Source organism: Harpia harpyja, chromosome 1 (assembly GCF_026419915.1).
Source record: "Harpia harpyja isolate bHarHar1 chromosome 1, bHarHar1 primary haplotype, whole genome shotgun sequence".
Classification (NCBI taxonomy): domain Eukaryota; kingdom Metazoa; phylum Chordata; class Aves; order Accipitriformes; family Accipitridae; genus Harpia; species Harpia harpyja.
This window is the reverse complement of record NC_068940.1, coordinates 84,848,457-84,875,195: the sequence shown is the minus strand read 5'-3', so window position 1 is coordinate 84,875,195 and position 26,739 is coordinate 84,848,457. Positions and strand designations below refer to the sequence as shown.

At 41.0% G+C, this 26,739-nt stretch overlaps 1 protein-coding gene across 3 annotated transcripts; it reads right to left on the bottom strand.

Moving 5' to 3' along the window:
- Positions 1 to 135: 135 nt before the first annotated feature.
- STEAP4 (STEAP4 metalloreductase) lies at positions 136 to 22,899 on the bottom strand. Of its 3 annotated transcripts, none has more exons than XM_052802770.1 (6): positions 22,683 to 22,851; positions 13,074 to 13,201; positions 6,353 to 6,808; positions 4,546 to 5,073; positions 3,783 to 3,947; positions 136 to 228 (listed from the first exon to the last, which is right to left on the bottom strand). In XM_052802770.1, exons 2-6 carry the CDS (start codon positions 13,158 to 13,160, stop codon positions 205 to 207), a joined length of 1,260 nt encoding a protein of 419 aa, XP_052658730.1. In that variant the 5' UTR covers positions 13,161 to 13,201; positions 22,683 to 22,851; the 3' UTR covers positions 136 to 204. The 3 variants fall into 3 exon arrangements, with proteins under 3 accessions (XP_052658730.1, XP_052658713.1, XP_052658723.1); XM_052802753.1 differs by lacking the exon at positions 136 to 228 and adding an exon at positions 1,469 to 2,766 and having other exon boundaries at positions 22,683 to 22,850; XM_052802763.1 differs by lacking the exons at positions 136 to 228; positions 13,074 to 13,201 and adding an exon at positions 1,469 to 2,766 and having other exon boundaries at positions 22,683 to 22,899.
- Positions 22,900 to 26,739: the final 3,840 nt, after the last annotated feature.

Genomic DNA, 26,739 nt, shown 5'->3' with positions numbered 1-26,739 from the left:
TTCAGTCTAGCTGCAGTTACTTTGCACTCATTCTCAGCAAAAGTAAAGACGACCTGGTTTGGCCTGTACTTCTCTTTAACACAAGGCACTCAGAAACACACAGGAGCCTGTTCAAGGAGAGGAAAGGAGGCAGAGCATTTGCAATGTTTGTATTTTGTAAAACATAGCTTTTAAATAGGTGTTACTTGCCATGACTGTTGCAGTTTAAACTCCAACCCATAGGTTCAGCTGTGAGAGAGAGAAAAGGGCAGATTTTAGATCTGTATCAGGATTCCCGATCTGTATTGGTGTCTTGGAACTGTTACTATTTGTACTAACATAAATCTGGAGTAACTGTCACTGAGGCCAGAATTTGGCCCCCAAATGGCAAATCTAGAGGATAATCATTCTAGGCTGCTGCTACTTATTTTCTGCTCTGCCTGTCCCTTTCTCTTCTACCTCTATACACACATAAACACACATACTCTCTCTCTCTTTCTGTCTTGTTCTTCTTGCTGCTGCTTCTGCCTCTCGTCTTTAGGGAGCTGTAAAGAGCTGTTATAGGCATCCTCACAATAGTGTTGTTGCTTAGGCACTTTGAGCCCATACCTGATCCCTTCTGCAGTAAATGATTCTGTAAGATTAACATGGAAAACCTTTGAAGGAAGCTTGAAATGGAGTACTACTCCACCATGAGATGGGTCAAGGAAAACCGTATAGACCTACATCAACATATGTATATCAGCTTATGACATACCAAGTATGACATGTGCACCAGTGCTGGTTAGTAAGAGTACTTGGTGCCAGAATTATTTCCAAGAAACCTGGCTCCATCAATTGCTGATATCCCAGATCTCTTTACCATTCTTTTGGGTATTAAGAACAGGTTCTTTCTGGGCCAGAGGATGACATGAAGAGGGGATGTATGTCCAGAACTAAAAAAGACTCCGTTTTTGAGAAATGTTTTGAGAAGCATCATTCAAATAGTTTGGTTTTTTTTTTTTTAAATCTGCTTGATAGTGCCTGTTTGAAAGTACAGTTAGCTACACTAGTTAGCATGCTTATACTTTTGTATTCATGAGTATTTATCCTCTGTATGGACAGGGAGGAGAACAACAGAGAGACAAAAGATAGTAAGCAATTCTCCTCCTATAAAAACAAACACAGTTTGCCTTTTCTTTATTCTCCAATGTGAAGGAGGCTGTCAGATCCTCTGTTTGCAATTTAACAGGAGGTCACCATCCCAGCTGGATCCTGTTTTTCCACAACATTCTCAGCCTACTTTGATGACTACGCAAAGATCTGTTTATGTGAGCATCCAAGGAACAAACAACAATGGGAGAAGGTGAGCCCGGGTAGCTGGCTGAAGGCAGGATCCCATTTTATTCCTTGCCCAAGGCATTTCAACACCTTTGTGCAACTAAGCATAGCAGCAGCTGCATTGTATCAAAAGAGATTCCAGAAATGATAACAGAGCTCAATACTGCAAAAAAAATTCTTTATTGTGGTTAAAATATGTATATTTTCATAGAATATCTGTAATATTGCATCCAAAGGTTTATTTTTTGAAAAATCAGCAATATTATCTTCATGAGATATAACCATGACATATAATACAACCCCTTGATAGAATAGGATTTTCCTTCAGTTTCTTTCCTTACAACTCACTGCTTACACAAAAAAATCACTGACCACTTTCTGCCTATACTTGAGAAGCTTAGGCTCATGAGCACATCTCACTTCTTTCTGCCATTTTGGTTTTTCCTCCATTCCCTTGCCACCTGAGTTTCTGGTAGAGCAGTAAAAGCAAGGATTCAGTAAACCTTGGCCTGTACACTTTGAACATTAGAATTCCTGTACGCAAACCAAACAAATCTTACTCAACTCTCTCTAAGGTATGAACATAGGTCTCTTTTGGATTAGATATTAATGGAGGATAAACCAGTACTGGGAGGAAGAGAGCTCTTTCTCAGCCAGCATCCCTCCTGCACTCATTCTATGGGTGCTGGTGGCTTCTGAGGGGGGAAGCAGGGTGTGTGTTCATGCATGTGTGCATGTGGATCTGTGTGGGTGTGTGTAGGGGCATGTAGACCTGAGTCCCAATGGGCAGGATAGGGAAGAAGAGCAGATGCCATCTAACGCCAAAGGTTACTCTGGTTCTGCCCAGCCCTGGAGAAGAATTGGAACGACAGAGGAGGGACATGGAGCACCACTTATTTCTCTCATACCCTTCTTAGGAATGGAGGGTGAATAGGCAAGGGGGAATATACTGAGCAAAAGAGGGCCTGCACCTGTGTGAAAGCATGCCTGGGGTGCAGGAACAAAATGGCCTCATTTGATTTGTATTTTAATGCTTGTATTTGATGCTTGTCGTTGGGGTGGCTTTATTTTACTCAGGGCCTGGCCAAGTTTTTCACTTTTTCTCTCACTCTCCATATAAAGGAGGCTCAGGACTTCATTTTGATATGCCTTCATAATGTTTTTTTTTCTTCTTTTTGATAATACAGGTTAGTCTAATTATACAGCAGACTTATTGATAATGTAATTTGACTGTTCTGAGTATTGGGGATTCCTCTCCCAGCCCTGTCGAATTCGCGTGAGAGGTTTGTCTAGACAAGGAAATATCAGCACAAATTTGACAACCAGTACAATGCATGGAACAATGAGAGAGAGCATATAGGCATTTGGAAGATACCATCTGTATGATGACGGGCTCAGGAATCGGTTTCCACCGTAAACCAGTGTGTGTGCAGTGCACAAAATCAGTGTCAGATATCCCAGTTTGGACTAGGGGAGAATAAAGCAAAGAAAGAAAGAAAGAAAGGGACATTAAAACAGTAACTTAAACCAGAACAAATGCAATTTACAGGACATGGTAAGCTTTGTGGAATGTGCAAACTTTGGGGCTAATTGGGGACTGCTGAAATGAAACTGTTTCATATAATATAAAGGCTCTTATTGTTTTTTAATAAAGATTCATTCAAATGGATCTAGGTGAAACACACTTTGTTTTTTTCCTCTATCAACAATCCTGATAATTTTTGCTAGCTCACACATACTGCCTACTGGTTGTCGTATTTGTGAAAATGCAGAGAAAACGCTGAAATTCAGTGGAGAGATCCAAGCTTTTATATGCTCTAGTGCTAGTCCATCCAGAACTACCATACTGTGCAAGTTTTTGGCCTTGATAAAACATTCATTGACAGTAATTTCCCCTTCCCTTGCTTCCCTGCCCCTGCCAGCCCAGCTCCTGCAGAGGCACGGCAGCTTGCACCAAGCTTCCTCTGAACAGGGGACTGAGATTATAGTGTTACCAAGGGCAGCCTGCTTATAGGCACAGCAGTTTTTAGAGTCTGCAGAAACTGCGGATTCTCTTTAGATGCTTGGTATTGAGAGGATCTGAGTTATAAAGTCATTTTTCAGACCGATTTTAACTGAATTATCTTGTGAACCAACAAAATTAGCCCAATAAATGGCTAAAATATTTTGTAACTTAGTATTTGTGAAATTTGATAATTCCACAATGTCAGCTTTCTGTTTGTCATTTAGGAGCTCATGTCTTCCCAATTTTCTCTTGTTAATGCAGTAATCCCAGTTGTACCATAATCAGCCGTCAGAGCAGTTTGGTTTTTTACAGGTGAGCTGTATAGCCATGTAGATTCTTTTTTCACTGTGTGATGGTGGATAGTGCACACATCACATTTGGAGATACTAATGGAGGAAAGCCCTAAGTCTCTAGTAAACCTGTCTCTGGTCATAGTTTATAAGGCAAGAAGGTGTTTTAGAATAAGTCTTTTTCTTACCTGTACAAATCGAAATTCTCGCCAGTTGACATTGTTGCTGACTGAAGGCAGGGAAGTTATTCCCAGAAGAACAAATAAAAAAAATCCTAAAATCCCCAAAGCCACATAAGAGTCACTAAGCCAGGCATTTGTGGTGTTGAGTGGTTCTGTTTTATTGTTCAGTGCCTGAAGAAAAGAAGACCAGGTATATCTCAGTGATAGCAGTTTTAGGATGAATATGCAGAAAACATCCTTTAAGGTAACTAGGAGATAAATGTTATACATTAACTCTCTGAAAATCATCGGAGATTTACTTTGAACGCCTACTCAAAAAACAGAAGAGGCATTATATGACATATAGGTTCCATGTACTTATAATTGTGGTGCGTGTTTTATGCTGCTGTAGACCTACTGTTGAGGACAGGTATGTGATCCTTTGTTAAATAAGGTCAGAAAGTCAAAATATGTCCCATTCTAAAGGTACATGGTGAAATAGGGAAATATGTTTCTTTAAATTACTCTTGATGTTTAAATTTTCCCTGCTTATTTTATTAATATATAAACTATCTAGGAGGAAGACTGAGGCCAGAAATCCCCTCAACTCAACATAATATCCACAAACATTGGATATACCACTGGTTAAAAGGAACACAGAAACTGGGAAAACAACCCTATTGTAAAGAACATTAGAATGTCCACATACATTTCTGAAGCTTGAGATAGAAGGTAGTATTTGTAACAGGGACAGAAGAAAGGAAGACATAGAGCAGGGAACAAAACCTACCTGGGAGACAATTCGGCTGCTGATTCTCCATCTTACAAAGAAGCGAATTGGGATAACAAGAGTGTACAAAACATGCAGAGAAGCAAATGCCAAGGCTACTAGTCCAAGTTGTTTCCTACACAGCAGCCATTTGTCCAGCCAGTCTGGGAAACGGCGGTATTTGGTACCTCTGTATAACTGAATAATTGCAGCAAGTACACCAGGAAGATAAACCAAGGCAAGAAGGATGAGTGCCAATATAGGGCAGATCCTATTTGGAATGGAAATTGCAATAAAAAATGAAAAGTCTTTGTTTTCATAAACATAAGGGTAAATTACATCACGAGCCAAACAGTAGAAGAAGAAGAATGCAGTTAAGCCAAGGGACAAAAGGATGGGAAACTTCCACATTGGAAAGAGCTGCAGAGGGTAATTTTCTATTTCCTGAGCAGCCAAGAGGGATCCCTGATCTACTGGAGTGAGACCCAGTGCACGAACAATGTCCATCACCATTTGTTTAGCTTCCATGTCGTCTCCACAGACAAACACCTGCAGCCAAAAACAAACAGAAGTTTTATTTAGACAGACTTTTGTGACATTCTCTACTGCCGTCCTGCCTGGGTATGGATGATGAGCACAAGCTTCCCAGGCTATTTGTTGGCTTCCCTGCTGTCCTTAATTTATATAGGCAAAAAGTAGCCTATAGGTACTTTCTTGGCCAACAAACCCAAGAACTAAGAATATGAATCTTTTCTTTGGGGAAGGAGATTGTTTCAAGTGGCAAAATTTTGTATCTGAAAAGAACAATGTGTAACACCCTTAGTACAAGTCTTTGCCTAGAACACTTGACATACTCTTCTGAAGACCTGCAAGCAGTTTGTAAGCACAAGATTTTATAGTAGTAAATAGAAGCAAAATTTTCAATAGGAGTATAGAGGAGCAAAATTTTCAATTTTTCTTTCTAAGTCTAGGAAAATAGTGAAGAAACAGCCTTTTCTGTGAGTGTGCAAGACAATACTTCTTTTGGAACTGGGAGAAAGGGGGCAATTTCTGCTCTGTTCAATATGATGAAGGCTTGTAGAACCTAGGCTTGGAAGTCCTTGGGTCCTTAGTTTAGCCAAAACCATTTATCTGGCAGCAGAAAGCAAAGCTAGCAATGGTTGGAGTAGCTGGCTGATTTTGTGCGTTGTACAAGAGCACTGTCCCTCAGAGAGGCAGAAAACAGGGTAGTAATAAATGATTTGTCTTCAAGTAAGCTGCTGTGTTGCCTCCTAGGACCAGCTCTGTGCTCACTGACCTGTGTTTAAGGAGCTAGTTAAAATGGTTTGTATACACTGTTGTGTTAAACTTCTGTGGTGATGGATTCTGATTTAGAAAACTTTATGAATTTATTCCAGCTCACTTCTGCTGCCCATACTCATTCTATTGCCCCATCATATCCCTTGACTCCCTTTTTTTGCTCTCTTCATTTTATTCTTGCTTTGATATATTCCTCCTATTTCCTTTCTGTTTAACTTTACAATCCCAAGGAACAACTGATGCAACCCTCATTTCCTCCTGATTTGCCATCTCTCTCTTTGTAGCTCTGCTATCTTTCTTTCCTTGCTTCTCTAGTGTCTCCAAACACCTTACCAAGTTTGGAGGCAAGGTATTGATATTCCTTGATATGCCAAAAGTAAATTTTAGCTCACATTTAATTTGAAATGGGCAATTATAGTGAAAATACCATCTCAACCCTGTCTGATTTGTGTGTCCTGTGTGTGTTTTGTCTAGCTGTTAAGAAGCCATATGATATATAACTCTATGACATAGAGTTGCTCCGTCCTACCTGCCGGCTTGCATCCAATGTGCCCGACTGCAAGGCCCAGGCTGACACGGTGTTAAAGGCTTTCACAACCTTAGCGCCAGGCACCAGCTGAGCGAGGTACTCTGCATTGGATTCAGGATACTGGTTTATTTTTAAGTTGTTGCTTACATCCACCAAGACTTTCCCACGCAGAATTTCTGCTAGTGGTATAAGGAAGTTGTAATGTTGCCTCTGGATTGCGATAATGATGATGGCAGCTTTCTGTGCTGCCTCTGCATGGCTGAACACCTCTGCACCCTTGGGAATCAGGCTGGATGTCTGTGTGCTCCGGCTTCCAAACACGACAGGGTAGCCGGACTGAATCATTTTATGCCCCAGAGCTCTTCCAAAATCTCCAGTTCCAAATATGCACACTGTCTCTCTTTTGCTAGAAGTGTTAGGAGCCAAAGCCATTGTGTTGGAAGAATTTTTATTCATCTGTTTAAAAAAAAAAAGTAACATGAACAAACTAAGCAAAACATCAATTTCTTGAAAATGAAAGGTTAGCATCCACTCTGGCTATACAAAATAAATATCCGAGAGTTTTCTTGCCTCTTAATATACTTCCTGCACACTCTTCTGAATGGACACTCTCACAAGACTTCTGTACGGTTTTTAAAAAACAGTTCTGGATATTCACCTCTCCATCTCTTACGGCACCCTCTTTTCCATCCATTTTATGGATTTTAACATTCAGCTGAACTGTTGCAGTTCTTCTCTCTCAAAGGGAAAGCAAGAGCAAAAGATACAGGAGCACAGAGAGCAACGGTTGCATACGTTTCAGAGTAATTTCTGCTTACTTATGCTATAGAAAAAACATTGAAGAGGAGTGTGTTTCTAATCAGATTAGAACCTGGAAGATCTTTTGTAAAATACTTGTGTCACATCCCAATTTCTCAGGATGACGACTCAGATTTGCTGATTCCCAGGTCAGGACTAAGGTGAAACACCACCAGGGATCTTTTATCTCACAAAACTCAAATTTATTCACTCACAACAAGAATTGGCATGCTCACCACAAAAATTGGTATGCTCACAACAAAAATTGGCATGAAACTGTCAGTAAACTGTGTAACATGTGGTAACCATACATCACCAAACACATACTACAGGCCTTGCTTATTTGGGGATCAGTTCAGGGAAGACAATAAGGAGAGCACACCCATTGAGTCACGAGGTTCAGAGCAGACCCCCTTGCTTTCTAGACTCTTTCTCGGTGAAGAGCCCAGGGGCGGCTGGACCCACTCCTAGTCCCAGACTTGGTCAACGGTTTATGTCTGAAGGGATGAGCTGTAGGCATTATCAAAAATAGAGAGAGAGAGAGAGAGAAGAGAAAGATTTCACCGGTCCTGAGTCCAACATTGGTTCAGTCAGCCGAGGGGTCCAGTTCCGGTGGGATTGCGCACGTGGGCTTCAGTTTGTGTCCTTTTATCATCCTTGCCCCTCCTTTAGGTGGGCACGCAAACTCATTAGGCTAATTAGGTGTCATGAGCAGTGTGTGACCCTTTGGGAAATGGGTCCGTGGTCTTGGGGGTTGTTTGCGGAGTAACTTCCCCTTCCCTGCAGATGCGATCTTTTGCTGTGCATAGTGAGCTTCCCTGCTCAGCCCATCAGAACAGCACAACAGAACACGGAGCTGTGCACCCTCCAGCACACTCTCCCTGTCCTGTTGCTGATGGGTGCTGATTGGCTTCTTTTCACCTGTGGTTCCTTGCTATGCAAGTTCGTCGTTAAGCAGAACTTGTCCCATCATGATATTTGAGACATTAACTCTTTCAGTCTCTCACAACTTGAAGAAGAGATATTATAAAAGGTAGCTACAAAACTATCTGTTGTCCTCAGTATTTCCTTAATACGACTAGTCAGTGCCAGTTTGTTTTATTATCGTTCTTCAATTTCCTGAAGAATATCCTGTGAAGCATTTGGACAGTGGAACTGGAATATTTAATGTTGAACATTTATTTTTGATATTTATATATTACTCATAATAAAATTCTCTTTGAGGTTTTTATCTATCCTCCTTTATCTCTGTACCTAGAAGCTTCAAAGTCTTTAATGTATTATCCATGCCATAGCAGTACGTACGCTCTGTACTAGCACAGTGAGACCCATGATACAAATACAGAATAAAAAAGGTCTGCTCCAAAGGTCTTGCAGTAGGTCCACGTGCTGTTGTCCTCACTTTACAAAAGGTGAACTCAGACCAGAAAACCTAAGGCCCGAAGGAAGACCTCCAACAGGAGATCTTAAGAGACCCTTCTCTTGGATTTACCAGCAATTTAGTACTTAGAGCAGCCATTTAATTTGCAGGAGCTCTGATTCAAGTCTTTCACTGCATCACAGATAACTGCCTTAATTAAAGCTGTGGGAATAACTGATTTTGCAATTTTCAGGAAAGAAATGCATGAAATGGTTAGCTAGACCCAAAACAATTGCTTTGCTACTGCTGTTTATTAATCCTTTGCTTACATTCTTCTGTGAAGCACTGTTCAGAATGAAACTCTGCCATGTAAAAATACTGAGATGTTCTTCACTTTCTTTTATATTTTTCTCTAGCCAGAACAGTTTTTCCTTTTTAAAAATCTGGCATGATTTAAAATTGTTTGACCCAAAACTTGCATTTGTTTGGTGAATAAAAAAAAAATCAAGCCTGAACTTCCCCCTACACTGCGGTGACCTGGAGTTAAGGGCCGTGAGTTGGGGATGCAGACATCTTTTTGGCCTGTGCTGGAGGCTGTAAGCTTCATAAGCAACATAGGCAGAGAAATGAGTATTCTGAGAATCATATGTGAAGATTTTGGCTTGAACTAGCTCTATATGTAGCTAGCCCTTAGTTGGCATCAGTGCCTGCTCAGCACTGTTCTTGCAATGAGCTGTGGGAGCCCTGGGATTTAGAAAGCTGCCAAGGGAGTTTGCTTCTGGTCATTAGGGGAAAGCATCGATTCAGGCAGAGAAGGACCCGAGGATCTGTGTGCTCGTGGCCTGTGTGGCTGGTGCAGGTCCCACGGGAGGCTTTGCGGCACAGCAGGGTGTTAACCCCAGCTCTCCTGAAGCTGCAGTCCCAGCTACCCAGCTGGAGTCTGTGTACTTTGTCAAGTAACAAGCTAAGCATGAAAATAGATCCTCAAAGGGACCCATCTGAGTGTCTCTTGAATATTTGTGTGCTCTGACACATGCATACAAATGCAAAGTCCTTTGACATATTTAAAAATAATTCTCTGAGAGCTTTATTAATGTCCCATGAGGCTCTAATGTGACTAAAGATATAAAATTCCTTTTTGGGGATAGCCTGTATTTCGAAAAGAACAGAAGAGTTGCATATGTAATATTAATAAATGGTCCAACTCAGTACCTAATAAGACTCAGCTTTCCTTTCTTAATTTTGCCTTTTAACGAAGTAGGCTCCCATCCAAAACGAAAAGTAAAACTTAGTTGTAACACATGATCGTCCAGTTGAAAACTTCTGTATCTGTCCTCAGGAAATCATTAAGTTATTGCTGAGTGAACTATGCAAGTCATTCTCTTCTCCAAAGTAAGACTGGAAAAAAACAAAACTCAGGTGGATGTTATCAGGTAATACATTTGGTAGATCAGTTAAAGTTATGTTTTGTTTGAGCTTATAAAAATATTTAATATAGAAATGGATCCACCAGCAAGAAATAAGTCTATAAAGTGCTTCCATTGTTCACTAATACCGAACATCTCATTTGCTAGTGAACACTGAACTCATCTTGCCAGAAAAGAGAAAAAGAGGGAGATGAAAAGAAAAATTAAGGTAAGGAACATTATTTTTTTTCAAAATACAGTTTCTTGGAATACTATCTAAGATGTAAAGGGACTTGTACAAGGCAGTGAATATTATTCCATAGAAAGCTGAAGAGAGTTAAAGTTGCCTTTAATACTGGTGGTCTAATTTAGCTTAATACTATTTTTAACAAGAGAGACAATTTGCTTGAATAAATTAAGCAGAGTTTACATTTTCTTTTTAAGAATTACTTAATAGGGATGCCCATAGCTGTTATGATGGTACACATTATATATTAGAAATAAACTGGTCACCAATGAATTTAATAACACGTTAAAAGTATATTGTAAAACTGATATTAATTTAACAGTACACCTGCTACTTCTGAAAATCACATGTAAGACAAGGCAAGTTTGCTTTTAAATTCCAGGCCTTCTGGACCATGCCTCCTTCTAACACAGACAGAAATTAAATTAATTTTCTCCATTGAATCCTTTTTTTCCTTCCTTCCAACATGACTTTGTGCCAGCTGGCTGTTGTTGAACTAAAAGAAGGTTGTGGGCTTTGCAGTGAACTTCTGGAGGTTAATTCAGGTGGTAGGTTATGAGTACATGGACAGTGCATAGATAAATTCAGGCTTTGCTGTGTGTATTTGAAGAAAATGCAGCCTCTGATGGCAACTGAGTGGGTGTAAAGTCAAAACAAGGAAAATGGCCTCCCAGAGTCCATGACAGCGATAGCTGCAATGCAAAAAGATACTCGTTTTCTATAGGACAAGGTATTTTATTGTCATACATCAGTGTGAAAGATGAGAAGCAGAAGTACCTCACAAGGGACACAGGGCCAGTCTGGTGCCTGGGAGCTCAGCCCAAAGGCTGACACTGGGGTCTCAGTAAGCAGCTGATGGCAGTGGGGGTCTGCTCTGTGCCCATGGGTTATGCTGAGCGCTCTCAAAGTGCCAGAGGAAAACAGAAACACTAGCAAAGAAACATGTAGTCATCATTATCTGTTCTTTTATATATGTAGTCATATATTATCTGAGAAAAAGCCATAGAGATTTGTATCCATACATATTATTTTTACCTATATCCATCCCTCTAACATTAGAGCACTAGTGATGCCTTTTGTTATTTGAAAGATAATCCATGTAAGCTTCTGTAGTGATTAACTGTGTCCTTTCTCTTCTGCATTGTCGCTGTATTCTTATACACTGAATTATCCTATTTTAAGGAAAATGGTGGTAATCTCTGAGTTTACTTGGTCAGTAATAATAAAAGGAGGCGCTGAAAGAAAAAAAGAAGCTAAATGCAAAACTTGTTTCTACCCACTGCATAAACACTAGGGGAACTGAATGAAGGTATAATGTTTAGTTCAGCAGTTATATGTAAATACTTTGGTTATGTACGAATTTGAATGAAGACAGGCATATTGCTTTGCACATGGGAAAAAGGAGGGATTTCCTAGCAAAAGCAATGCCACAGATGAAGTACAGTGCCAAAACTGGAAAGGCAGAGATGGGACTGAGACATAGGCTGGGATGGATAATGGAAGGATCAGAAAGATGTAACATGAAATAGCAGATGGGAGGTCAATGGAATGATTCAAAATGTAGAAAGACAAGATGAAAGGAGCGGGAAAGAGTAATTTTACTATTTACATTTAAAAAAGAAACAAGACAAATAACTCTGGTAGTGATTTCAAGATATTATCTAGTCCATCTCCCTCCCTAAGGGAGGATGAACTATGTTTAAACCAAGTCTGACAGATGCTTGTCTAACCTGTTTGTAAAACCTTCCTGTATCATGGATCCCAAAGTCTTCCTTGCTTACTGCTTTCTCAGCCATATTATTAGGCAGATTTTCCTATGTGTAGTCTATATTGCCTTCTCCACAGTAGACACAGGTGTCAGTTATACCCCTTCTCTTTGCAGCAGCTTTTGTTGGACATGAAAGCTGTTACCATTTCACCCTTTTCTTCTCTAGATAAAACAACCCCAGATCTTTCCCTGCAACTTATGCTTCTGAGAGCGGTGATCTTTCTTATGGCTTTCTTCTGATCTTTCTAGGCTAAATTGCTCCAACTGTTAATTAAAAGTATGGTGCTAAACAGGAATACAGTACTCTTGCTGAGATCTTACCAGGTAAAAAAGGATTGCTTCACTTGCCTCATAGACAACACATCATCCCACTGTCACATTTGTCTTATTCACAGCACAGCTGATTCATAGCCATTAAGTGGTGCATTACGGGGCTATGAGTACTTTAACAAGTAGTGTGTGGCAACAGGAACCAAGATGTGGAGTGAAACAGCTGGTGCTGAACACATGATATTCACACTATCCATGTGTCAAAGGTTTCCACCTCGGACTAACTTTGGTCTAGTACCACAGCCTGAGTGCCCATTAGCAGCTGCAGTGTGTTGGGGTGCACCTAAGGTATGCCTTCTGGCGCAGCTTTCGTGGAAAGGAATCTAGTTTCATATGCTCCAAGAGCACTCTGTGGTGTAAAGCAAAGCTTGAAAAATGGTGATCTGCTCCTACATCTGATCAGAACTGAAATACTAATGTAAATGCATGCTGTTACACCCAATCCTTTAATTGGACTGCTCCCACGCCACTTGCTCCACCCTCGATTTCTGTAGTTTTTTCTGACTCAGACCTGTATCCTGCACTTGTCCCTGTTGAACAGCACCATATTTTTCAAGCTGTAGCTTCAATTTGTCAAGATAATTTTGATTTCTAAGCCTGTCCTCTAATGTGCTTGCAGCACTTTTCAACTTTGTCAGATTGTCAGCTTTAATAAGCATAGTGTCTACTCCAGCATCTGTGCCATTTAATGAAATTCTGGAAGAGGACTTTTGCCAGGAGAGACCCCCTGTATATTGCAGTAAATGTAGTCTTCCATTTTGACAATGATTAACTGAGAGACTGAAAATGTTTCTAGTTCTGCAGAACCTTACCTTATAGTAGTTTAATCTAGCCTGCATTTTCCTAGTATGCTTTTGAAAATCTTCTCTAACATTTACCATACTAAAAACTTCACTCATCTCAAGTTGTATAGCCTCTGTGATTCACAAAGCCTGTTATCCTGTTATAAAAGGAAATGAGGTTGGTTTGGAAAGATTTGTTCTTGATTAATCCATGTGCCTATAACCTGTTTCTTTCTTATCTTCTATTTGCTGCTTCTATTTGTTTGAGAATTGTACTTAAATGGGTTGGGCCATAATTCTGCACCTCCTTCTTACTTTTAAAGATAGCTGTTATTCTTGTCTTCCCAGTCTTTCAAAACTTTAGCTCTTCCACACAGTTCTTAAAGATAGTTATTAATGGCTGTGGAAATGCTTCAGTTATCCCCTGAACAATGTGAGGTGAATTCCATCAGCCTCACTGATCTCAGGTCATTTAACTCACCTGAGCACAGCCTAATCTCTTTCTTTTGTCATCTAGCCAGAATTTTCAGCTCTTTGCTACTGATGTAAACTCTTTTATCATGATTGACCCTTCTAGTGAAGACAGAGCAAAACAAGCATTACAGAGTTAGCTTTCTTGGAGTCATTAGTCAATAGCTTTCTCTCAGTTGAGTAGTGGATCAATTCTGTCCTTGATTTTCCTTTAACAGTTTATGTTTTTACATGAAACTTCTTGTTATTCTAGATGTATATTACTAATTACATTTCTTTTTGTGCTGGCTTTTCAAATCTTATCAACATATTAGTACTATTCTTCTGTGCTTGTCCACAGATTTTAATTTATGTATGCTATTTGAGTTTGAAGTTTCTGAAGAACTCACAGGTCCAGCCACGTGGCTGTCACTGCAGTCCTTGCTCTGCGTTGCAGTCTTTATGTCTCTGCTTTCAACATAGTTTCTTTAAGCACCTGCCAAATCTTCTGACCTCATTTTCCTCTCAGATTGTACTTCTCATGGAACATCACCTTCCCACCTTCAAAACCTAGTATGCTCTGCTTATTATTCTGTTAGGTAGACAAGTCAATTTTTGAGCCCTTGATCTCATCTGGTGGCCTGTGGTGGTTCCCAGCCATGACAGAACCTCTGTATTTTCCCCTCTATCATTTTCCAAAACCTTCTACTGGGTCTATGTTCTTTTATCTTTGGATTCAGGGCAGAATTTTAGAACATGAAGCAGGATATAAAGACTATGAGAAGATAAATGGCCAAAACATTGCCAGGCGTTTGATCCATAGCCATGTAAAAGAAAGGTTTATAAGTAGAATAAGAAGAGAGTTAATGGCCAGCACAGCTGTGATCCAGGTAGGTTATGGTGTTGTCTACTGTAGGAGCTACTTTCAAGATTTACAACACTGATCCTTTTATAATATTTTTTTTTCTTTTTAACCTCATTGTAAAAATAATAATCCTGAAGGTGGTCATAAAGATTATATGCAGAACAAATATTATGGGATCATAACTTTAAAAAGTGAAGTATCAAAGGCCCTCTTTCTATGTAAACTAAATATTTTGACTGCTATTTCCTTGTAAATAACAGCAGGGACTCTTACACTATGCAAATAATAGACAGTGCTAGGCATGAGAAAGGCCTCTCTGGAGCAGTTTGCCATTGTTCTAGTACAACATTCTGGAGGCAAATACAGGTCCTGACATAATCCGTCTGGCTGATTATATAGCATGCTGGGGGTAGATTCATCTGTGAATTCATATACAGTTATACATGAGTCATGACAACAGTATTGACTGCATATTCCAGTAATTCATGTACTAGAATATCAGTATGAACAGTCTGTTTTCTAGGTTCACCTTTCTAGAAAGAGCTTGTTTCTTCAGATTTCAAAAGGGTTATTTTTCTGTAATGATGGGGAGACACTTGGGTTGACACTTTGGAGTTTATTTAATTTAGTCCATTGCACAGCTGAACTCTAATAGTATCCTGCTGCATGAAGTTGTTAATTCTTCCCTCAGGTTCACTAACCTTTGGTGTTTAACTCTGCTTGTACAGTAGTGAAACGGGGACATCTGGGGTAAGTGGTTTGGGTTCAGACTATGCCCTCCTGTAGATCTCATCTTAAGCTGCTGACATGACTTCTTACATCTCACCTTAACTCCACTGCTCTCTTAACACAGAGGATTTGTCTGTTTCTGTTTTCTTTTTTCCCAAATCTCTTGTTGTCTTTACAGCAAGGATCAGCTGAACTTTCTCACACAGCATCCACATATATAAGTCCTCAAGCCTCTGCTAAAGATCTTTTTCAGCCAAAGCTCTGTATCTCTCTGGTCAGGAAACACCTGAAAATATGCAGTTCCTTACATGGATTCAATAACTTCTTTACATAGTTTGAACCACACAGGCAGGGCTGAGCATATTGCAACTCATTTCACCAAAAGAGATTCAGAGTGTGTCTCTTCCAAAACACTTTGAAACCAGATTCTCACCACCACTATGGAGAGAAAGCGTAACACGCCACCAGACTTGATGTGATTACACATCTTAATCCTGTTGGGCAACTATGAGCTGATCTTGAATTGGCACTTATGGCTGAACTGGTGAAAATAAAGCCTTTGGAGGTGTCCCATGTCCTGCAGACCTTCCTCATACCCCTTTGAACAGACTAAACAGGTTCAATCAGGTTTGCTTCCCCAAGGCCTCTATGTACACCTGATCCTTCTCTACCTGGTAAACATACATCCTTCTCAATCACGGGTGGGCTGCACTCGCAGTAACCACAGTGCTTTGACACCATGCTAATGGCATGTACTCATGCTGGTGGCAATGAAGAGCACTGCCTACAACCAAGAGTGTCAAAGGCAGTGGAAGTGGCCAGTTTTTTGTTTTGTTTTGTTTTGTTTTTTAGTATCAAGTCTCTTTTTATATTGTTTCCTTCAAATCCCTGGATACCTGTGGATGGGCATGGTAAACTTCAACCAAAAAGTAAATGAGTACATATTTTTGTTTGGAATTATACTTTTTTTGTTGGTAATTTTTAGTTTCCCATGCTGTCAAGTTCTCCAAAGTTAAACAGTTTCTTTCAGGAATAGAGTTAATTCTCATTATTGTCTTAGCTGTTCATTGCATATTCTGGCAAGTAGAAGTCATGCCCAACTGTTTTGATTTTTTTTTTGTAAATGAGAATCCTGCTTTGTCTTGTCATCTATGATCCAAAGTTGTATATTAGACAAAAGTGCCCTAATACACTAAAATTACATCTAGTAGCCCATTAAATATAGTAGAAAAAGAGTGAGATTAAGAAATCATTTCTTGCATATGTAATGATATATGCAGCTTTGGAAGTATCTTTATGAAGTATTTCACACATGCATAATATTCAGTAATCCTGGTGTAGCGTGGAAAACAGGTGAAATGTGATTTTAAAAGTCTCCTCAGAAAGACATGTACACTACTCTGAGGCAATCTCATTTCTTAAAATTTCATTTTACCATTCCCACAGAGAGAGAATGAATGCACTCTATAACAAATACTATTTCTTATAAGCTGACAGTTGTAGAACCAAATCTGCCCTAAATTATAAACTGCATTTTCTGTTGCTTGACACACCTAAAACTGAAAGGCATGTGCCTAAACTACTCTCCCACGATTAATCGAGTTCTTAAACACATAAAGAAAATAGCAGAATAGCTCCTAACACACGTATTACAACAAATTATTCATTAATTTTCTTTCAAGCAAATGAATATCTGCCATTCTTCTCAGCAGAAAATCCTGGGCTCCAAGTTTTGACAAAGCTGATAAAAAATAATTGTTTGAGACAATAAATCCTCCTGCAGAGGACATTGCGTTTCCCACATCTTCACTTTTTATCAGGAGAACACTAAAGCTGCCTGGAGGCTCTTCAAACAGATGAAGTATAGGCCTAAATAGATGTGCTTAATGTTGTCTAAATCACAGCAAAGAACTGAGAGGGCTGGAAATCTCACCACCTCCAGCTGCTCCCATAAACATGTAAGACCCAGCTATAACTTGAGTAATTTCCTCAGTCTTTTCAGGGCTGTTGTATTGTTCTGAGGTGTGTAGGTATTAAGCTTTAATCCAGGCTAGTCAACTGCGAGGAGAATGAAAATATTTCATAAAACACCTGAAGGTGAGCAATGGCGAGAAGGAGATACAGACCTGCTTACAGCGCAGGGGACACTGGATTTATCCCAGTTGGCCCAGGAGATGTCCTGAGACCTTGAAAGACTTGTTTTCAGATCCACTGCATGTGGAGAAGCACCTCCTGGATTCCTGCTGAGTCTTCCCCTCACTGTGAAGCTATTCTCCTGAGCATCTTTTATCTGCCATTTAGAGACATTAACAAATAGCTCTGTCTCACAGAGAAATAACACTAGAAATAATGAAGCCTGGCTTCCTAGGGGTGTGTGTTTCTTGGCTGATTACAAGTGCTGATTGGAGCTGTTTCCAATCACGGGAGATGAATCCTATAACATTTCTTCTGGATTTTTAGGTCTTTTAAATGTATATAGTCACAGTATAGTCTTTTATTTTTCAGGACTCTTCTGTGGGGGTCTTCAGCTGCCTTTTTTTCCCACAACATAAGGAAAACAGAGCCTTCTCTTCTCCTGGTCTATTTGTTTGAAGTCATCACTAAAAAAATGATTGAGGAACACACATAAACATACATATACTCACATACCTCTGCACAATCAGGGAAATCTCACTTCCTACAGAAATCAGGCTAAAATAATGGACACCCTAAAAAATTCATGATGTACACACACTCACATGCATGTCTACCACCAAAAGAGAAGGAAACAAGTGAGAAATGGCTCTTCAGTTGTGACCCTATGTTGTGGTCTGTTGAAAGGCATGGAGGATGAGGCAGGGGATGTTATTTGGGACACTTTTACTGACAGCTCATCAGTAGGATACACAGAGACTGGAATTAGTTGGCTAACCAACCAAAACCAGACCTTCAGAGCACTAAAAATGTAAGAGTTCAAGCCACGTATTTATTACGAGCTCTAGGAGTGCGTGAGAAGCCCGACTCTCTTCCCATTTACACTAATGGAATTGTTGATTTTCAGTTAGCTTGCTTTTGGACCAGGGTGTCATGAGCGGGAAGAAAATGAAGCTCAGTTGCTTCATAACACCTGTGATAAAATTAAATGTGAGGTGGCTGCTGCAGCGCAGTGATGATGTTCTTGGCTCTCTTATGCTCTTAGAAATCTGAGGAGTGAGAGGGAGAGTATGATGAAAAGTTTAAGAAAAAGGAGCGTGAATATGAAGTTTTCCTGCCAAAACAAATATATGTGGATTTGCAACATGTCTGGAATGGGGCCAAGCAGATTTTACAGAAAGTTCGTTAATCTGTGTTCTTGCTCACACAAGCCTATACACTAAAATGTGTTTAAAGACATGCGATTTAACAGTGGATAAGTTTATCAGCTCCCTTATTCACTTAATATGAAGTGCATTAAATGTATTTACTTGCTCCCTTTGGTTTCCTTTCTTTCTTTTACATGGACTTGCACATTTTCTTCTCCTACTTGACTGCAGTTGAGTGGCATCTGCAGAGACACGCTTGCCTTCAGGACAAAATGAACACTGATATTTTCAGAAATAAAGACATTACGTTCCTCACAAAAAAAAAAAAAGAAGAGACAGTTTTAAATGCTGTTGCATTTTTCAGCAAGGAAAAATGTTTATCAGGCAATCTTTTAAAAACTAGTTCTTTCTCAACACGGAAGAAATTCCCCTTCTTATTGAGCCAATGATTTCAGGACTCTTTAAGCAACAACCTTAAGCTACAGTCTTCAAAAATTAATTGCTGAGAAGCCTGAATTTAAAAATGTGCTTTTAAAATGAAAAGTAAAACAGAGATGACATTACTAAAAAATTTTCAGACCTGTTCAGGGCAGCATCCTATACTGAGAAATGGAAAGATCTAGTTTGTTGGTTTTTTTTTTTTATGTTTTTTTTTTTTATTTACCAAAGGTCCCTTTGAATTCAGCTCTATTTTTGTAGATGTCTGAGCTGCTGCTGGTAATTCCCTAGCCTGGCAAGTGGGGATGGGTGTGCACAGCAGTGGGTCATTACCTCGGCTCCTAGCCCAGGCATTGGTACAAATGAAACCTCTCTGCCAGGGTACTGCCTGTGAGCTACTGCTCTTGGAGCGCAGCATTGCCACCCAATTGCTTCAGTGCAGCACAGGGCAGCCAGTGTTACCCTGTGCCACGGTCCACTGCGCAGGGGCATAGGAATCCTTACACAAAATCTCTTACAAATCTCTGCTGCCTGAGCCCTCTTTTACAGAGGCTGCCACCTTCAGAGGGAAGTCACCCTGGTTTCTGTCTTCTACTTGCTCCTGGGTCTCAGTCAAGGCCACCGGGTATCTTTTTTTCCTACCCCTGTAAAGTACATGGGGTCAAGGCAGAAGTTACATACTCGGTTCTGCGCATCAAGACCATGCAATAAGCAAGAAAGGAGTGTGCCAGGCCCTATCTATGCAAATGGAGTGAAGAAAAAGGTGGATATCTGGGACATGATACGGAGCAGAGGCAAACGAAAAGCTTATGTGTTCTTACTAAGCTGAAGAGGAAAGAAGAGGGTGCCAGGAGTTACGAAACAAAGTGTCATGCTGCTTTTGTAATTGCCAAATTGGACAAAATAATTCCGTCCTGCAGGGTGACCCTCTCTTGCGGCTCCAGCGAGGAAATGCAATACAAAATGAGGAACTGGGTTTTCTGAAAAAAAAATTGTCTTTATTGCATTACCATTTTATGCTATTACAATTATTGCATAATTACCCACTTGTTGTGAGTACTCATGTCTTTTTACATATTTCCTGCTCTCACGGTCCTTGTAGCCTGGGACCACCCCAGAGAAATCCTTCGTCATACACTCCTGTGCTCTAATGCCAGCAAGTGTTTTGCTCTTTGGCAATCAACCTCTCCACTAAATTTCTTAGCACTTAAGGCTTGTTTATCTAGGGGCGTACAGAAACTTGCTCACATAGTTGGTATCACTAATGGCTTGGTGACAGGCAGCAGTAAAACACTTTGATCCCAGTCCTCAGGTGCTGTAACTTGTCTGAGGTGAATGACTGAGCCGCTTCCACCATTGATCAAGCAGTTTGTAGCAGATTATTATAATTAAGCACCTTTGAAGTGCCAAGTTATATGAAGCTCTGGTGCAGTTCAGGTTATAGAATTCAAATAAAATTTATTAATACTCTCATTTTTATGGTATGTCATGCTGTTTATGGAAATGGCTTTTCTGCACATTCAGATTTGTCCTGGTGAGGCTGCTCCACTTGGAAAAATCACATGGGGGGAAATCATCCAGAGCTGAGAACCTGTCTTCACTCCTGATTTAACCGTAACCTCATGTTTTCCCAAGCAACTCATGCAATCTGCATCTCCCAGTGGAGGTTTAGACCTAGCCTTGTCACTGAACCAGGCTGACCTGCAGCACTTTGCCAGCACGACACACAAAGCAGCTCAGCCAAGCCTGAGAATAGCGATCCTGAGCTGGGCAGCCTGAATGTATGCCTCCAGCACACCACCACCACCAAAGTTATAGCATTCCTCTGGTAATGCCACCAGGAGAGGGTCACCTCAACAGTTTAGTAAAGTAAAAAAAAAATAGCTGGAAGCCACCTTTGCAATTGTGTCTTCAGGGCTGTACTCACTAGTCACTATGAGGTTGGGAGGCAGCTTTGTCAGTCCTCTAATTAATGCTTTTGCGGGTACCTATTCCTGCTCCTCCTCCGTTTCCAAGAAGCACCGATATAACCAGCGCTTACCGAGTTGCCACCCACTGCCTGCTGCAGCCCTGCCAGAGCACCCTGCCCAAACTGCAGCAGCAGATAGGAGCGAGCTAATCTAAAATCTAAATTCTAAATCGAAATAGAATAGAAATGAAGTCAAAATGCCAACATCTATAAAATGTCCCACAGAAAAGAAAATGTTTAAAATGTTGCAGTTCCACTCTGCTAGCACTGTAACTAAGAACAGAATGGGAGAAACAGTTGGCTCAAATCTTGAAGTTACCAAATAAACAACTTTTAATAAAAATAGACTGGGAAGCGGTGAGAGAGGCCTTAAAATATGCATATTTTAACTACTCTCCCTGAAAGCCTGAGTTGCTGTCTGTGTTTTTGAGGGACTGGGTTTGTAGGGAGGAAAAGGTGGTTCTGAGCACCCAACGCCCGTGCTAGTCACATTGCTGGAACGTTTACTTTGGACTAGCTCTGCTCTGGTCCTGTGAGCTTAATTGCCATTAGTAGTGGGATTGTTTTGTTTCACCCAAGAGCAGCTGAAACTGCATGTCCCCAACCTGCTCTGCAATGTGAAACATGGCATGGTACGTGCTGGAGGGCAGCAGAGTCAGTTCCCAAGTGAGCTCCTGCTCCCAAATAAAACAATAATGCAGGCAACACACTTTGTTAATAATTTCTCAACATGAAGTAGACCCCTTATCTGGTTATCATTTCTGCCTGTAACTAAGAGAAGTAATTTAAAAACATGCCATCTGCCTAAAATTGTACAAATATGAAAAGTGCTTAATATGTTTGTAAAAGAAAATTCCAATATGGAGGAAGAAAGTACAGGGATGCTTGATTTCTCAGTGACTATTGGAATATTTCGGTATGTAGTTACAGTACTACTTCATGCTAGTCTAAATCATCGCTATTAACAAATCTAGGAGCTTCAGGAAGGCCACATCTGAAAAAGAATTTACATCTTCCACTAATTGCATCGTTTTATAAAGTCTCAAGAGTCTTTAAAAAATTGGCCTATAGTCCGAGTGACAGTTTGTGTTGCAGATTTAGAGGGCATATGAAATTTTCCTATACCAAAGCTGAAGAACAGTTCTGACAGCTGCATATGTTCTCTGAATTAATAATGTGAAGCTGGTATAAGACAATATTTAAGAAAAATCCATTTCTTTCCGCAGCATTGAAGCCCCTTGCTTATAAAATATTAAACAGGATTAAAATTGGTATGCCGCCTGAATGGGAAGAGAAAACATGAAATCCACGTATGAATCCAGAAGTGAAAAGAATCATTAGTTCCAACTGTTATTAGTGATAACTTATGATTTGGGGTAAATCAAACACCCTTGGAGTACCTGCACTTGCTACTAAAATTCAAACCAGAATTGTGGCTCTGGCTTAGGGAGGAGAATCCACTTTCTCGCTTCATCATTTAAAACCCACTGACCAATCCTTATTTGCAGAAGCTTTCTCCACTTCTTTAACTATAGCAAACACCTCTGGAAGCTTAAATAAACTTGTTATCTGCTATGTAAGCTCTCTGAATACCAATTGACTAATCTGAAGTTCTGGTTTGTCCTCATTTTACAGATACAAATCCTTCCCTATGTCTCAGTGCTTCCTTACATCAGCTCTTAGTGACTAATAGGTTGTATAATGTCAATACAAAACCAGGACACATGGCCTGGCTTTGTATTTTTTTGTCTAGCAGGGAGAAAGGCTGAGGTAAAATTTTATCAGGAGACTTAAAAATTTAAGTTCAAGCCCACCTAAACTTCTCAGGTTGATAGTTTAGCTATTCTGTTCCCTGTTCCCACCTGCAGAAGCGGGAGAAACGTGTGGCTTGTCTGTGTAAAACTCACCTGTGCACTCAACCTTCTGCAGTCCCCGTCGGCAAGCCAGTGCTTTCCCAGCCGGTGAGATGCTGTTCGCGCTGGAGCAAGAGAGACCTCGGGAGCTGCAGAGAGGTCCTGTTGCCCGGAGCAGAGTGCAGAAACCCTGACAGCCTCCCTGACGTTTATCCAGTGGAAGCCAGGGTGAGTGCACAGGGGAGGGTACCACGAGGGGATGTTGCAAGCCTTGTCTGTCTGTGCGGGGTGAAAGAACTTCCCGTCAAAGTCTCAGGGAAAGTCCCAGCCCTTGTATTTACAGCTGAGGTGAAGCTATGGTTGCTTTTGTCATGCTGGTACTGACTTGCCCCTTGGCTATTGTCCAGAGCTAAGGTTTGGCTGCATTCCCCGACTCTTGGAAGCCTAACCTGAGAGTTGCAGAAGGCAAGAATGTTGTAGAAGTGCAACAGCAACTATTTGCCTGGAAGGAGAGCTGCTGTTTTTGGGTCACGCCTCTCCTGTGCCATTCCAGCTGTGGGTAGGAACAGGAAGAATGTCACATCGGGATGAAAGGAATTTGACATGGGGATGGTTGAAAGTAACAGATCTTTGAGATTCTCTATATATTCTCAGCAGCTACAGAGATCCTGTGGAGCCAGAGCCTGCGATGGATACATGTTGAGAAATGGGTCTTTAAGGGATAAGCCTCTGGGAGGATGCAAAGCTCTTGATGTTACACATCTGTTTGGAATGGGACATAATTCAAAACAGATGCCTTGAGCATCAAGAAATCACTGGACTGGATCATAGTCTGGATAGGAGAAAGGGGCTAAGAGAGTCCCACTAGCACTGAGATTTTATAAGAAGTTTGAAAAATGAATTGAAGGGGATTTAAATAATATTGCACTCTACATTTGCAAGCAATGTGTGCCAATAAAGAGGAAGAAAGTAAAAGAAAAATCTTTTTTACATCAGCTTGCTTTTGGAAGACTTACTGGAAACTAACTAGGAAAACATACTGAGAAGGAAAAGATGTAGCAAACATAAAATATAGAGGTAATCTCAGAATTTCTTACAGGAGCAAAAGGCACCAAGGCAGTGGACATATCTGGGATTAAACAGTGTAGTATTCTTTTTCAGCTGACCCATCAACTAACATGCTGCCAAAAATAGTGTTATTACATTTAAAATAAAATCTACAGGAAGGGGAAAGGAAGACAGTTGACTCACAGAGCTTAAAATCACAAGGCTAACCCCACAGAAGATACATGAGAAATAAATGTACAAATTCATAACAGATGGAAAAAAAGGACCAGTGCTATGCCCTTCAGAGCATCAAGGTGATGTAAACATTTAGATCCTATGTAAGAATATGAGCAAAAAGGCTGAGAAAGAATTTGAAGCCATTTCCCAGTAGATCAATACCTCATGAATATTAAATAATGTAGGAAAGGGTTGAATTGCCCAACAATTCTCACATGTCTGCAAGCCCTTCATATTGTAAGGCCATGCTTAAAGAAGGAGCTGGATACCCTCATTGCTCTGGGATGACTGGAGGAACTGGCAGAGTAGTTCTTGTAGTTATAGAAAAGATAGATGAAACCCCTTGATTGTCCATAGATAGACCTGAAGGAAAAAAACAGGTCTGTTAGACTACCAAGGGGAGATATGGTCAGTGACAAATACCTTTCTGTCCGTAGTACATCACAAGGCTCCTGGTGGGTGTTCATATTAGGAAAAAGAAAAAAGGAGATTTTTTGAACTTCCATGAAACCTTTGTGAGCTGCACTCTTTTCTCAGATGTCTGTTTAGGCTGCGTTTGGCACCTGAGGAAAAACGTGATAAATTTTTCATGCCTTTCAGGTTAGTAAGATTTATACAGATGACATTTAGATCTGATGAAAAACATTGGCTTGGAGCACCCATGGAAAGAAACTGCTTCTGGGCTGAAGCTGGACAAACAACGCTGTAAATGCCATGTAACACAAATAATAACATACTTGAAGAAAAGTTAGCACAAAACCCAAGTAAATCACAAGAAAATATTCAGCAATTTGTGTTCTCCAACAATATTTGGGTGCTGAACTGTAAAGAGAAATATGTACCTAATGTAGCTTCTTGAGAGTGTTGTCACGATGACCTCACCTGTAATTATTGAAAAAATTGAGAAATAGAAGGAATTAATTAGACATTTCAGATCTGAGAATAAATCATCCGTGGAGGATTCGGGGCATATGTTGATGTAGTTCTTTTAAACAGTGAGAAAAAACAAATGATCACAGTAGTTTATGAGTTAACAAAACTTAGGTATACTCAGAGGGAAAAAAAAGAAGATTTAATCTTAGTCATGGAAATAAACAAAACCATACATTTTTATTTACTGAAGGCCAGTGCTATTTGAAACTGATTATAAATCATGAGGAATTACAAACACAGCCTGGCCAATGGTTATTTTTCATTATTTTTCAGTTACAGAGTGTGACTTGCAGCTTCAATATAACCTTGAAATTGCAAGCAGGATTTCCAGAGCATTTGACAATGGAACCAAATCCAGAGAGATATTTGTACATCACTCTTATTGCAACAACAGTTACTGAGGATGAGATGCTTCAGAAAACAATTTGTATCATGAATGGAAGATTAAATTTAGCCTGAAAACATGAGAGTGGTGAACTTGACAGTACTACTGGGAAAGATGTTCCAAAGCATACGTGCAGATAATTTCAGGATTCAAATGTATAAGGAAAAGGCCAGGGACATCTTGTACATGAGTCTCAGCTGAGCAATTGTATTTAGAAAGACAATAAGGCGTATCCTATGTAGTGTGGCCATGGTGAAGGCTGTATCTAGTGAAAGAGTTTACAGAAAAACAGGAAAAAACCTCAATTGTGAGAGGATATGCTTATTTGAGCTTCCTCTGTATTTGTGTTCCAAACCATTATTCTCCTTTTCCTGAGATAGTCTTACTATCTATTACTATTTGCCCCTGACAAGAAGACTCCAGAAGACCATAGTGTGTGCCAAATGTATGTTTGTTGACCTAGCATACCTGACAGTAGGCCACCGTTCAGCAAACACAAGCTTAAGCAGGGAATTGTGCTTTTAGAGAGGTTTTGTCCAGTCCCTCTTGCTCAATCCAATACAGCAATGGAAAAAGGAATCAAAAAACCATGGTAAAATACAGACACAGGTGAGTGGCACCCACGTAGGTGTCCTCTGGGGCCCTGGGAGCTGCTGGTTCTTCACGGGCTGTGCGATGCTGAGGCAGGAAAACTGGCCCCAGTGTGGAATGAGCCCTGGCCAGGGTGTCAGAGCAGTCGCAGGGGCAGGCAAGGCTGCTCCATCTTGCCCTTCAGGCAAGGGCACTGGTAATCGGCCTGTTAGTCCCGTCCCTGCCGCGGTCCTGCTGCAGCAGCCTGCACCCTGCCGTGACCCTGGCCTGGCTGAGGAGAGGAGCACGGGGCCGCTTCTGGCTGGGTTGCGCAGGTCCAGGGTTGGCCCTGGAGGTCCCCCTGGCCCTGGAGGAGGAAGGGCAGGGCCGTCAGGCTGCACAACACAGCTGAGTCCAAACCTCCCTCCTCCAGGCGCCACAGGCGCTCTCCCTGGAGCAGGCAGTCGGACACGTGGGGAGTGCCGACGTGCTCTTTCCTCCATCCCCACCAAGGACTTTGCTGCAACTGCAACCCTCTACTGTCCCCTGCAGTAATCTGCCCCCGGGAGACTTCTGTGGGCTGCTGGTCTTCTCCCAGGACCTCCTCCAGGCCTGGGATGGGGAGCGACCAGGACCCCTGCAGCCACCAAGAGGCAGGAGCTCCTTGCCACCCCTCCTGCACAGCCCCTACCTCCATGTGCAGGTGGCAACTCCCTGCAGTCCCTCCTCTGGCTCCCTTGGTACTTCCTACAGCTTCTGGCTCTGCTCCTCTTCTCACCTCTCCGTTTTTACCTCGCCCATCCAAAGGTCCAGTAAATCGCAGGACCTGCTTGGTGACATTCTCCTCGCTCTGCCCACTCTGTCCGTCTCTGCCACCAGAAAGGTGGGTGCAAAGAGAGGGGATGCTGTGACCACTGGGCTTGCCAACCACTCCTAGAT